Below are 13,483 nucleotides of genomic sequence, written 5' to 3'. Positions count from 1 at the left end.
TATCTTTTGCCACATTTTACTCCTAATAGGATTGTCTTCAATTTGTATTCTCAAATATGGCATATCTATCCAAAATTAGTTGTGTTCTATTTTATTATTGAAAAAATTGACCTTAAAAAATAACCTTAAAATGTACTTTATTATGGTCATGATGTTTTTCACATTCTCCTTTACACAAAAATAACATATCATGAGCAAATTATTTTAAGACACCAAAGCTTACACCCCTGCCATTCCTGTTATGTCACTGAAATTTTAGCAATGATTTCCTATCGTTTCAATCTGTTTATCTTCAAATAATATACCCATTTGGACAAAACATCAACTTCAGGACCAATTTCATCTATGGTTCATGCTAAATTTTGCTAATTGTAAGCCACTTCACATTCACACCATCAATAATTTCATTGTAAAGATAAAAATATATAATTTTAATATAAAACTTACAAAAATATAAAAAAAATGAAATATACAATTAAATAATATATAAATATCATGATATATTTGATAACAAAAATACAAAATTAAAATATATTTCTTTTATCTAATTCACTCCTACACTACTACAAGAAAATTATTGAAATAGAAACCAATTTTAGAGATAAAAAAATAATTAGTTGCTATAATGACTAAATTAGAGATATTTTAGAGACTAAATAAATTTTTGGCTTCTAAATTAGTTTCTATTATCTACCAAATTTAGAATCTAAATAATTGGTAGTTAAAACCTTGGTAGGTTATTAAATATTATTTAACAATAATAAAAATTAATTTAGAAACTAATTTTTTTTAATTTCTAAAATACTCCCTAATTTAGTTACTATTGCAACTAATTATTTTTTGTTTCTAAAAATTGGTTTCTATTTAAGAATCATGTATTACAATTTATTTGATAATATTGAATTAAGTTTAAAAGTCTATTTATTGAGTAAAGAGATTAAAACAAGTTTTGATCTTCAAATCAAAGTAACTAAACAAATAAGATTTAAATTTTAGAAAAATACTTTTTAAATTTGTTTAAATGTTAGTTTGGTTTCAAAAGAGATGGTTTTTAAAGTAATAAGATTTTGTTATAATGAAGAATTGTTTCCTAAAAAGTGAATAAAAAAGAGAGTTGAAGAAGTTAATTGTGGAGAAGGTAAGGGTGCACTTTTTCTTTGGCTTCATATGAACAACCCCAGTGGGGTATACCATTATAATTGCAAACTTTGCACCACAACCACATTTTCTGCTCCACTTTTCTTCTGTTAATCTCATAATTCATCACTAAAATATATTAATTGGAAATGAATAGATACAAAAAGATAAATAAATTTATAATGGTTTTGGAAAAGATGAGTAGCAGACACACACTGTCCTTATCTGCATCTATTATCATCCCTTCTGTCAAAATCTCCTTCTCTTCTTTTTCATGCATATTATTATTTCACTTTTATTATATTTTTTTTAAAATTTCACATCGATTAGAGATTAAAATATTTTATTGTATATAAGTAAGTGTAAACTTCAACTTTATGAGCTAATTTTATGAGATTGTGTTAAACTAAAAGTTCACTTTATAATATAGTATCAAAGTAATTTTCGAATCTATCCTAGCGAGTATTTGTTGGATTATCAGACCTTTAATTGATGAAAAAAAAAATAGTTAACATGTGTACTAATAAAGCAATATTAAAAAAAAAAATTCGACATTATAGAGCCACCCATTTTGTAGTGTTTTTATCACGTGCATGTACTTATGCCTATTTTTGGATTCTTATGCATATTTAGTTTACCTTAATTTGGATTTTTTTTAATATTTTAGAATTTAATCATTTTTATCTTTTTACTGTAGATAGAATTTTAATTCTACAGAGTATAATTTTTTTAAATGATCACAATACTTGTTAACAATTGTTTTTTTAATTTACATTTGTTAAGGATTTATTTAAACCAAAACATATACTTGAAACAAACGCCATAAGGACATAAGTTAATTATCATAAGTTACTTAATCTTATTCTAATATCTTTTTAAAGGGAATTTTTAATATCGGTCGGATTCGTACAACATATGAAAATCCAGTACTTGATCAACGTCGATGAGATATTTAAAGTCATTATGTCTAAGCAGAAGATTAAATTAGTGGCCAAACATGAGGTAATACACTTTTAGTCATGATCCAAAATTTTAATCCGGTCCAATAACAAAATGTCAATGATAATTATATAAATAAGCACAAATTTCAAGAATCAGGTACGTCATTATTCAATACTAATAATACTGAATGCTAATACTAAAATCTCATTTGAGCGTGTCAAAGTGTTTCCTGCATGTATGATCCGAACTTGGAATCCAAGTTGATGAGTACTAAAGTAGAAAGAGAACACAAAAACCATTTTGAAAAAAAAGAAGAACAGATAGACTGACCAACAAAAATATAATAAATCGTTCTCTTGATCTCAACCCAGTTTGAAAACATTATTCACTATCACATCAACATTTGTCAACAGATAAGAAAATTAATATAAGAAACATTGAAACACATGTTATAAAAATAAAAAAAAACACGTACTAAAAAAGGATGTGAATGGTGGAAGAAGATGAAGATTTGGTGAAAGTGTGTGGTAGGAAATAATAATGGGTGTTGCTTATTTGCTTCCTGAGAGGTTCTTCTCTGTTTCCTTGCTTTTACCAAATCAAATTTTGTAACACAAAATCATCTTCAAGAGAACAACACGTATGCGCCACGTCAATGAAACTAATGATTGTGCCAACACAGTCATCATCATCATCAATGCAATGCAAAAATATAATATAAAATTTTCATGGCTATGCATGACTTTCACTTTATCCTCTCTTCTTCAAATTCTAATCACTTACGTCTTCTCCATAACAAAAATAAAAACGTATGAAAAACGTTTTGCTTCTCAAATTCAAAATTACCTAATTTCAACTCACATTTTAATTGAGTGATTGGTTAAGATTATTTCCAAAAAAAAGTATGAGATCAAAGAAACATAAATACAACTTTCATTTCTTAGTATATTATTAAAAAGTAGAATTTCAACTTAATTAACTATTGTAAAATCCGTTTGTAAATGAACTACACTCATATATTATAAAATAAAATATTTTTATTATTGGTTTATTTATGATATTCAAAACACACGTAAAATTATATATTTATGATAATCTAATATTTACTAAATTTATCAAATTTTTGTTTAAATAAATTCTAAATGACTCAATAAAACTTTTCACTCAGTTGTATAATATAAAAATATTGTTATAAAATATCACTTGGTATCTTCAAACTATTATGCTCAATCCACAAGTTTAATCATATTTTATTTTAAAAAAAATCATTTTAATTCAATTTTCATTTTTTTAGGTGTTTTTATTTCGTCCAATCGTACCCATAAGTCTCACATGGTCATTTAAGGTATCACAAAAAATAATTTAATCAATTAAAGTTTAAAAATATCAACAAAATTATTGTTATGTAAAAGGAAAGGGAGATCAAATATTATATTTATGTTATTACATAAATTCTTAATATATTTTCAAATAAAACTATAATTTTCTTGAACTATGATATTTTAAAGTATTTGGGTTTCACTCTAGTTTCTAAAAATGATAAATAATTTTCCATGTGAATAGTAGCTTGAAGTTTATTTTGGGTTCGATTTTTCATTGAAAGAAATTCATGTGAAAGTGAGCATAAAAATCCGAAGTGGAAAGTGCATAATGACTAAAAGCATAATGAGAAGAAGGAAATCACAAAATGAATATGCCTCCACCACACTTCTTCACTCTCCTACATATTACAACAAATTCATAATCTTCCATTTTTAATTTTATATATCTTCTAAAAATTTATACATCAATTATTAAAACCATTTAATCAAAAAAAAATTTAAAACAGGATTAAGATTTTTCATTCTCTACTTGTACATATTAGAATAAATGGTCATCTTTACATAATATATATGTGGACACTTTTAAGTGTCACAATTTTCTACCTTTTTAACTAATTAAATAAAAAGAAAACTAAACTACCAGCTACATTAAAATATAGACATATCAACTAATTAACCAACTCTACTAAACAACATCAATGGATTGATAACTTAGAATTGAATATTTATGATAATTTTTCTCAAAATATAAAATTTGAACCCTTCCTAATTTGTAGTGGTCATTAAAGGGATTAAGAAGATCTATTGGTTAGTGCATCTTTAACATGGGTGTTTAGGAGGAGATTAACTCAAAAAACTCAAGTGTGATTGATAATAATACAAGGTAGTTGTAAGTAACACTCATAGTCATCTCTAGCTATATCATGCACGTAAATATATATATATATAATTTACATAATCACCAAATAATATTATAAAATAATATTTGATTTAAAAATATATACATATACTAAAATAAAACATCAAAAATATATATGACTCGTTTAGTGAATATGCATAATTTGCATAATCTTAAAACTGATTCAGGTGTCTTAAGTTGAGTTTTTCAAATCCTTTCTTATTAATTTTGAAAATTATCCTATCCAACACAATTCACTTTATCTTATTTAGAATTCTACAATTGCTCAAGTCCTTTTTCACACGCATTCAATTAGTTCAAAACAAAAGATATTTTCAAATCATTTAACAAAAGATTAGAGCAAACTACATTTTAATTAACAAAAATCTCAATTTTCTAAATTAATTATTTAATTAAACACAAACATTTACGGTACTCATAAAGAACTTCAACTCCTAGAAAATGCAGGAATAACCTAACCTACACATGAGAGTCCTAATAACTATCTAAATACACCATTATGACTCTGAACTAACAAAAACTAATTATAAGCACAAATACCTTCCATACAAGACACATGTAAACATGAAAACTATAATTGTTTCAAAGAAAAAACGAATAAAATTGAATTTATTCAAATAAAAAATATGATTGGATACATTTACTCTAATTAGTGTTAAGAGTACAAAAATAATAAATTTTATAAATGATATAGTCAGTATTTTAGAAAAAAAAAAAGAAGAAGGTAGATTAATTACTTTTAAGTGAAATCTGATTTTTTATTTATATGATATTTTCACTTTATTAATAAAATATTTTAATATTATTTTAATCATAATACTTTTATTTTAAATTTATTTTTTAAGTCCTTAAAATACTATTTAATTAAAAATTCAATGGTTTGATGAAATTGGTTATTGAATCAATTTAGAAATGAAAATAGCATAACAATAACATATTAATTATTTTAAAAAAATTATAAAAATATATTTAAATTAAATCAGTGAGGTTAAGAATATATAGTTTTAATACATTATAAAATAATGTAGTGAAAAAAAATTGTTATTATTTATATAGACCAACCCGCTGGTCTATTTTAAATTAAAAAAAGGTAAATTACAAATATATGCTTAAAATATTGATTTTTATTTATTTAAAGTTGTGATTTGAAAAATAATATATCTATTTCTGTAAAAAAAATATAAAAAATATTTTAATAAAAAAAAAAATTATCCAATTACTAAAAAAGGTCCGATTTAACAAAAAAAAAATGATGTATTTTTCTTGTAACCTCTAAAACATCATAAATTTGCTTTTAAAAGAAAAAACAAATTACTCTATTGTACTCAAAGCTATTGAATGGATCATGAATACTTATTAGAAAGGAAGTAAAATTAAATGCAAAAACATCAAAATTTTGGATCCCATCAATTAAATATGCGCCCATTTAAAAAAAATCTATATCACATTAAAATTTAATTGTCTTTAAAAAAATAAACTCTAAAGTAACAAGACAGTTAATTATTTTTCTTTTTCTCTTTCTCTTCTCTTATTAAATAGTTATTGTTTCAAACATCATAGGAGAATAAAAAAAAATACCTCAAATTTTTTAATATAAACCTAATTAATTATGTTCACTTTATTTATTTTTTTACAAAAACTTTCATATTAGGCATCATTATTCAACTTAACATCTCAGGTATATAGACACCTCAAGTAATAACAATCACTGCAAGAAAATCATGAAATATAAACCAACTTTAAAGAAAAAAAATAATTAGTTGCTATAGTGACCAAGGTTTTTGCTACCAGATTTAGAATCTAAATAATTGGTAGTTAAAACCTTGGTAGTTAATTAGATACCAATTTAGAAACCATTTAACAATAGTAGAAACTAATTTAGAAACTATTTTTTTAGTTTCTAAAATGATATCTAATTTAGTTACTATAGCAACTATTTATTTTTCGTCTCTAAAATTGGTTTTTATTTTATGTTTTTCTTGTAATGAATCATTTGTCACATGAAAAAATATTATTATTAAAAAAAATACAAAAATATAGAAGATTATACCAAAACTCATATGTTAACAAAAACGGTAAATTATATTTATTCATAAAGAATTATAAGAACATACCAGATGGAAACACCTATTATACCATGAAATAATTCTCAATGAATAAATCATAATCAACCAACTTATCAATATTACGTTCTCTTTATCATTTTTTAAATTTTTTTAATATCATGAGATGATTAAAATAAAAATTTAAGTGTGACATATTAATAGTAAAAATTACACTATATATAGTACTAAATTGTTTTATAAATAAAATTATAATTTTAAAGAATTATTTACTCTTTTATTAATCACTTAATATTTATATTTATAAATTTTAATTTTGTTATATAAAAACCCAAAAATTAAGTTAAAAGTTATAACGGTAGTTAGTCTAATATTTTATTTAGAAAAAATATAATTGATCTGAAATCAATTATAAGAGACCTATTAATCGTTAAACAGAAATATATTATAAAATTACAATTGTACTACGTAAAATCGGATTAAAAATATACATTAATAATATTAATTAATAATTAAATAGGACTTCAAATAAGTAGATTATTGTTTGAATGTTTTGGTTAGAAATTATTTAAACTTTAAATTAAAGGAGAAGTAATTAAACAATTATGTACTAAGGTTTATTATTTGAAAATAAATATTAGAAGCAATATTTTTAACATTTTAGACAATTTCTCTCATTAATTTGAATTTTATTGAAAATTAAATTTGTTTGAAACAAATTTTTTGTGTTAAATTATTTCCAATAAAAGTGTGAAAGAGAGGTCCACTAAGATTAGCAAATCACTATATAGCGAGTTTATATATATATATATATATATATATATATATATATATATATATATATTTTAGCGAGTTTATATTCAATTACATATTTTATTAAATAATAAAATTACTTTAATTAAATAAAAATAAAATAGTATAATTAAAAGTGACACTAAAAGCAATTAAAAAACAATATCCTCTATATATCACTTTTGTTAAATAATCGTTAATGTGTTGTTCACAAAATATTATTTAGAAAGATAAATACATATAAGTTTTATTTTATACAAGGTGAAATCATATAATTATAATGCAATATAACATAAAAGTATATGTAATTTTCTTTGAATAATTTTTTCAAGCAACATAAAATTGATTACTATAAAAATAAAATATATGTGGTTATCTAATTTGTATAAAATGATAGATACACTATTGAATTATACAATAAATAATATAATTATTGTAATATAATTTTTTTTATTTTAATTATCTTAATTAGCAAAATCTCATTCAAACATTAAAACAACAATTAAGGATAAATATTAAAAACATAAACAAAATACTAAATATCTAAACCTGAATTAGTTTTGGAACTAAATTCAGGTAAGATTATATTTGCAAGTTCTTAAAACGAATCTAAATCAAATTTCTTTATAAATAAAATGAGTCAAAAACTTCTAATTAAGCCGGCGCTGAAAGATATGCATTTATTATTCACTTTTTTCAATTAATAACTCATTCATTGACAGTTAAAATAAAGCACAAATAAATAACTCATTTTCTTATAGTGAAATTTTTGTTTTTATTTTCTTTAGTAAAATAAAGCATAATGGTCCTTCAATATACAAGTTATTATTTAAAAAATGTAAAATAAAAAATAAAAGAATTTATATAAATAACAAAAATAACTAAAATGAATGAAATTTTATCTAAACAAACAAGATCTGCAGATTCACCCAACAAAATGAAACTCTGTTACTGTCAAAAAATAAAAAAATAAAAAAATAAATATAATAATGTTTTGGTGAGACAGAGAGAGATAGGCACAGAAGAGAAAGTGACAAAATGTTGGGAATTTTGAGCAGCAACTATGGGATTGGCATGTGATTTATTTATGTATTATATGATTTTATTTATGAGAGAGAGAAGAAAAAGAAGATAACATAATATAGAACACAAATTGATGAACATGTTTTTGTGAATAAGACAACTCACCATACCTTCCATTCCAATAGGTAAAGCACAATCACACCATTGCACAATTTCACCATTGCTTTTGCTTTTTCCCCTTCTTCTCCAACCCAATCCAACCCCTTTTTCTCTACACAAACAAACTTATTATTCTCTCTCTCTTTCTCTCTCTTCCTCTTCTCAACCGACCAATCCATAATACACTCACACAACAAATGCAACTGTGTGAATCATTCTGTTTCTCTGCACTGAATTCTCGCACCCCAGTTCGTTTTTCTGCTTAAATTGTGCTTCTTCTTCACTCTGCCAACTCAATTTCGTGAGCTTATCTTTATAACTGAACTGGGTATTCTCTCTTTTTGACTTTGGGCCTTTCTATTGACTTCCTGAGTTTGAGGTGAGGGTGGTTTCTGTTTGCTAGAAAGTTCGAGTCTTTTGGGATTTTCGTTGATTTTTACCATCTGGGTTGTTGGGACTTACTGCAGGGTCATGCCACCGGCGCTGTCTGATCCGTTGTCAGCGACTACTGCCAGCTCCGACGCCGTTTTGAAGCGATCGGCGCCGGAGAATCGGCGATTCGGCGATCTTAGAGGGCTGCAGTGGCGGATAAATCTTGGGGTGTTGCCGTGCTCGACTTCGACTTCAATTGATGATTTTCGTCGAGTCACCGCCAATTGCAGAAGAAGGTAAATCCTCTGCTACATTTCATGTTTTTAGTTTTATTTTTCGTTGTTTAATTTTGATGATAATGTATTTGTGTGTGTGTTTGTGACGTGAGTTTATGGTGGAGATAAAGTCGTGGAGTTACAGAATTTTTTATCGCTGGCATTTGAATTTGGGATGCATTCATTAGGTTAAGGGCAACACTATTCATTATGAGGGTAGATTATTACATCGACGATTTCATTGGTGGGAAATAGAAATGATTAATCTGTTCTTTCTCTGGTAGAGAGGGCTTGCTGCGTGTTTGATGAATTCTGTGTTTCCTTGCATTTTGATAATGTGTTTTCTGTGCAAATAATCGAGGAGTGGACTTTAGAAATGAGTGTGCTTTCGTACAGCTAATGGTTGTTTTTTTGTGATCACGAAATTTGTTTTTCTTGTTAGGTATGCTAGCTTGAGAAGGCGCCTTCTGGTTGAACCACATGTTCCAAAGGATGGAACTAATTCACCCAATCTTGCCATTGACAATCCACTTTCACTGAATCCAGGTAAATCTAAGCTTTTCTCACTCTATTTCAGCACCTTAATTGTTAACCTAATTATGTATCCCTGATTCAGCCAATCTAGTTTGCAGCATGTTTGATATCTGTGCTGACAATGTACACTATATTGAAAACCTTTTCTCAGTTGGCTAAACCAGAGCCTCATATGTACTCTATATTCAGTCTATTTCATTTTTAAGGATAAGTAAATGAATTCTTATGTTGTTATGGAGGAGTACAGCGATGTAGCCTGTTTATTTTATGTAAATTCAATTCGTGTGAAGATTAAGATAAGAGTTAGTGCATAGTGGCAATCAATCACTTGTTATGGTAAATGGCAATAATGGATTTAAAAGAAGAAAATTGTCTATCTTGTGTCGTCGTGTTCATGGAATTCTTTCATGTGAATTGCCATCAGTTAGCCATCTTTGTCTCTCTTAAGTATAATATCTGGAATTGAACCTGATCTGTAAATTGGCCTTTATATGCAGATAGTACATGGAGTCGCTTTTTCCGCAATGCAGAGCTAGAGAGAATGGTTGATCAGGATTTATCACGATTATACCCAGAACATGGCAGTTATTTTCAGGCACCAGGATGCCAGAGCATGTTGAGACGAATTTTGTTACTGTGGTGTCTAAGGAACCCAGAATGTGGTTATAGACAAGGTAAAATTATCTGGGCCAAGCCAAGCAATGGTGTCTAACAATTCATCAACATTAATTAAATTTATCGCCATTATAAATATGCTTCTCATTTTCATGTGCTGTATTTTTCTTCTAACACCAAATACATATTTATAGCTAATATTCTTTTATTTTATGTATGCTTTCTCATTCTGTGATGTTTGTCAAAATTTTCCTTCCAATTTCCAACCCTGCATAATTGACAGTGGAGCATCCAAATGCCTTTTACTACACTAGCCAAAATCTGTCAAGAATTTGATCATGGCTTTGGCCATTAACATATTTCCAAACTCAAATCAATTCTTTTAAAACCAATCTCTTCAAAGTCAAGTCTATCCTGATCCGAAGCAAACAGGCTATTAATTGTTGAGAAACCTAATACCTGGGAAGATGCAAATTCCTCCAATTTGGTTTCCCAGCTTTCACATAATTAGTTTTACTGTAGTTTTATTTGCTATGAAAATATTGACTGATTAATTTCTTTCATTCACTTATTTTATAGGAATGCACGAGTTACTTGCTCCTCTGCTTTATGTTCTGCAAGTTGATTTGGAGCGTCTCTCAGAAGTTCGGAAGCTTTATGAAGATCACTTTACAGACAGATTTGATGGCCTTTTAGGTCAAGAGAATGATCTTTCTTACAGCTTTGATTTTAAAAAGTCTCCAGAATTGATGGAGGATGGATTTGATTCCCTTGGAAATTCCATTAAAGTCAATAGTCTTGATGAACTTGATCCTGAGATACAGACCATTGTATTATTAAGTGATGCTTATGGAGCTGAAGGTGAACTGGGCATTGTTTTATCTGAGAAATTCATGGAACATGATGCGTACTGTATGTTTGAGGCTTTAATGAACGGGGCCCATGGTTCAGTTGCAATGGTTGATTTCTTCTCTTCCTCCCCTGTATCCGGGTCCCACAGTGGCCTTACTCCTGTGATTGAAGCTTCTACTGCATTGTATTATTTGTTGTCTCAAGTAGATTCATCTCTTCACAGCCATCTTTTTGATCTTGGGGTTGAACCCCAGTACTTTTCTCTTCGATGGCTGCGAGTTTTATTTGGACGAGAGTTTTCACTTGCCAACCTCTTGATCATCTGGGATGAGATATTTGCATCAGAGAATAACAGCAATGGAAAAGGTTCCGATGACTGTGAGTTCAGAATCTTAAATTCACCCCGAGGAGCATTTATCTTAGCTATGGCAGTAGCAATGTTACTTCATTTAAGATCTTCACTGCTTGCAACTGAAAACCCTACAAGGTGTCTCCAGAGATTATTAAACTTCCCTGAAGACATTAATATAAAAAAACTACTAGAGAAGGCCAGATCCTTGCAGGCTGTTGCTCTAAGTGTTGATATTTCATCCTCATCACTTTTGCTTATGGGGTTCCATTACCAAAGTAAATCGATTTATAGTAGATCTGCGACCCTTCCATCTGAATCTCTGTCTCCGAAAACTTCTCTGAATTTGGTACCTGATAGCTACTGGGAAGAAAAGTGGAGAGTTGCCCAGAAGGCTGAAGAACACAGGCAAGATGGTCTAGAAAAACAGGTTCCCACCCGGAAAAAGGGGTGGACAGAAAAAGTAAAATTCAGTTTGAGAAGAGCAGAATCTGACCCTCCTAGATCAAGGTTTCAGAGTGCCAAAAATTTTAGGCGCAATTTGTTGCAAGATCTACGCAAGGCACTTGGCTCAGAGGAAGATGCAGAGAAAATGAAGCCAGATGAAACCCTTTGCCAGAATGATAATCCTTCTGAAGCAGTTGAAGTACAAGAAGACAGTAGCTCCAATGGTGACAACAATTACTCATCTGATGACAGATCTCCAGGTGTACATTCTGGCAGTGAGGAAGACTTGTCTATATATTCTGACCCAACTAGCCCCCCTAATGAGGCCAATGATCATGAAATAACCTCAGAGAAAAGTAGTCTTGCATCTGATTCATCCCTAGACGAACGTAATGAAACATCAGGTATTAGTTCGCCATTGCCAATCTCCTATCCTCTTGAGAACATTTCTCAGACATTGTTCAGCAATACAGGAAATTCTGAATGCAATGGAACTGCAGATAGCAGTTCCAGTGATCAACCCCTTCCAATCTCTGATCTTCCTGAGAACATTTCTCAGACATCAATCTGCAATACAGGAAATTCTGAATGCAATGAAACTTCAGATACCACTCCCAATGACCCACCCCTTCCAATCTCTGATCCTTCTGAGAACATTTCTCAGACATCATTCCACAATACAGGAAACTCTGAATCGAATGAAACTTCAGATACCAGTCCCAATGATCCACCCCTAACATCAGGGTGCAATACCAATGATGCTGAAAATAAAGTCACACCTCCTAAAGAGAAAAAGCATAATAAGTTGCAGTGGCTTTGGCCCTTTGGACGGAATACTGTTGAGGCTATATCTGAGAAAGCTGGTGCTGCCGAATCTACAAACCGTGGTAGCACTCAAAATAATGCTCCACATGCCACCTCATCCACAACTAATGAGCATGGTGGTTCTGTTAGCTGCAGAGGAGAATCGGTAGACCAGAATGTTATGGGCACTTTGAAGAATATTGGGCAGTCTATGCTTGACCATATTCAGGTAGAGAGCTCTTTCCCACAATCACACTTCAATGACAAGTTATTTAGTAAGATAAGCACAGTTTGAGTGCTTTTCTTTTCTTAATATGAAAACATTTTATGAATGAAATTTGGTTCCAAATCTGATGTCTCTCCCTGGTTGCATATACTTGTTTGTTTGGCTTGTGGTGTAGGTAATTGAATCTGTTTTCCAACAAGACCGAAAAGGCCAGGTTACTGCTGTGACAGCTCTCAAAGAGCTTCGGAAAATTAGCAATCTTTTGTCAGAGATGTGAGATGGATCGTGTATATAGATCATATGTATAAATACTTGATTACAATTCGTTAGGGCCAATGGAATTAAGTTCTTCTGCTGCTCTTTCTGAACCCCACCAAAATTTTGCAGAGATGAATTTGTAAATATATTTATTCGGGTTACATAATAAAAAGACCTGCATTTATGAATATGTTCTGCTTTCTTGCATTCTACAACAGTGTTTGAGGGTCAAAAACCAAATACCGAGCTATATTCACATTTAGTTCAAGTTTAGATGAGTTGGTTAATTTTGGGGGGTTGGTTTGCTTCTGTTACTGGCTTTTCTTCCTGCATCCTAAAGAAAATTCAGGCTATAATCTTGTTCCAAGAATTATCATGATGTTTAAAATTTGGA

At 28.8% G+C, this 13,483-nt stretch overlaps 1 protein-coding gene across 2 annotated transcripts; it reads left to right on the top strand.

Moving 5' to 3' along the window:
* Positions 1 to 8,296: 8,296 nt before the first annotated feature.
* On the top strand, positions 8,297 to 13,279 carry LOC137820353 (uncharacterized). Of its 2 annotated transcripts, none has more exons than XM_068624398.1 (6): positions 8,297 to 8,736; positions 8,825 to 9,025; positions 9,447 to 9,550; positions 10,036 to 10,212; positions 10,733 to 12,834; positions 13,007 to 13,279. In XM_068624398.1, exons 2-6 carry the CDS (start codon positions 8,829 to 8,831, stop codon positions 13,106 to 13,108), a joined length of 2,682 nt encoding a protein of 893 aa, XP_068480499.1. In that variant the 5' UTR covers positions 8,297 to 8,736; positions 8,825 to 8,828; the 3' UTR covers positions 13,109 to 13,279. The 2 variants fall into 2 exon arrangements, with proteins under 2 accessions (XP_068480499.1, XP_068480501.1); XM_068624400.1 differs by having other exon boundaries at positions 8,299 to 8,685.
* Positions 13,280 to 13,483: the final 204 nt, after the last annotated feature.

This window comes from Phaseolus vulgaris, chromosome 9 (assembly GCF_000499845.2).
Source record: "Phaseolus vulgaris cultivar G19833 chromosome 9, P. vulgaris v2.0, whole genome shotgun sequence".
Lineage (NCBI taxonomy): Eukaryota > Viridiplantae > Streptophyta > Magnoliopsida > Fabales > Fabaceae > Phaseolus > Phaseolus vulgaris.
The sequence above is the reverse complement of the archived record's forward strand: the minus strand, read 5'-3'. Positions and strand labels throughout refer to the sequence as shown.

Coding starts and splice junctions, on each gene's coding strand:
- LOC137820353 (XM_068624398.1), top strand. CDS start 8,829: ATGCCACCGGCGCTGTCTGATCCGTTGTCAGCGACTACTGCCAGCTCC. Junction 9,026..9,446: donor ACCGCCAATTGCAGAAGAAG/GTAAATCCTCTG, acceptor TTTTCTTGTTAG/GTATGCTAGCTTGAGAAGGC. Junction 12,835..13,006: donor CTATGCTTGACCATATTCAG/GTAGAGAGCTCT, acceptor CTTGTGGTGTAG/GTAATTGAATCTGTTTTCCA.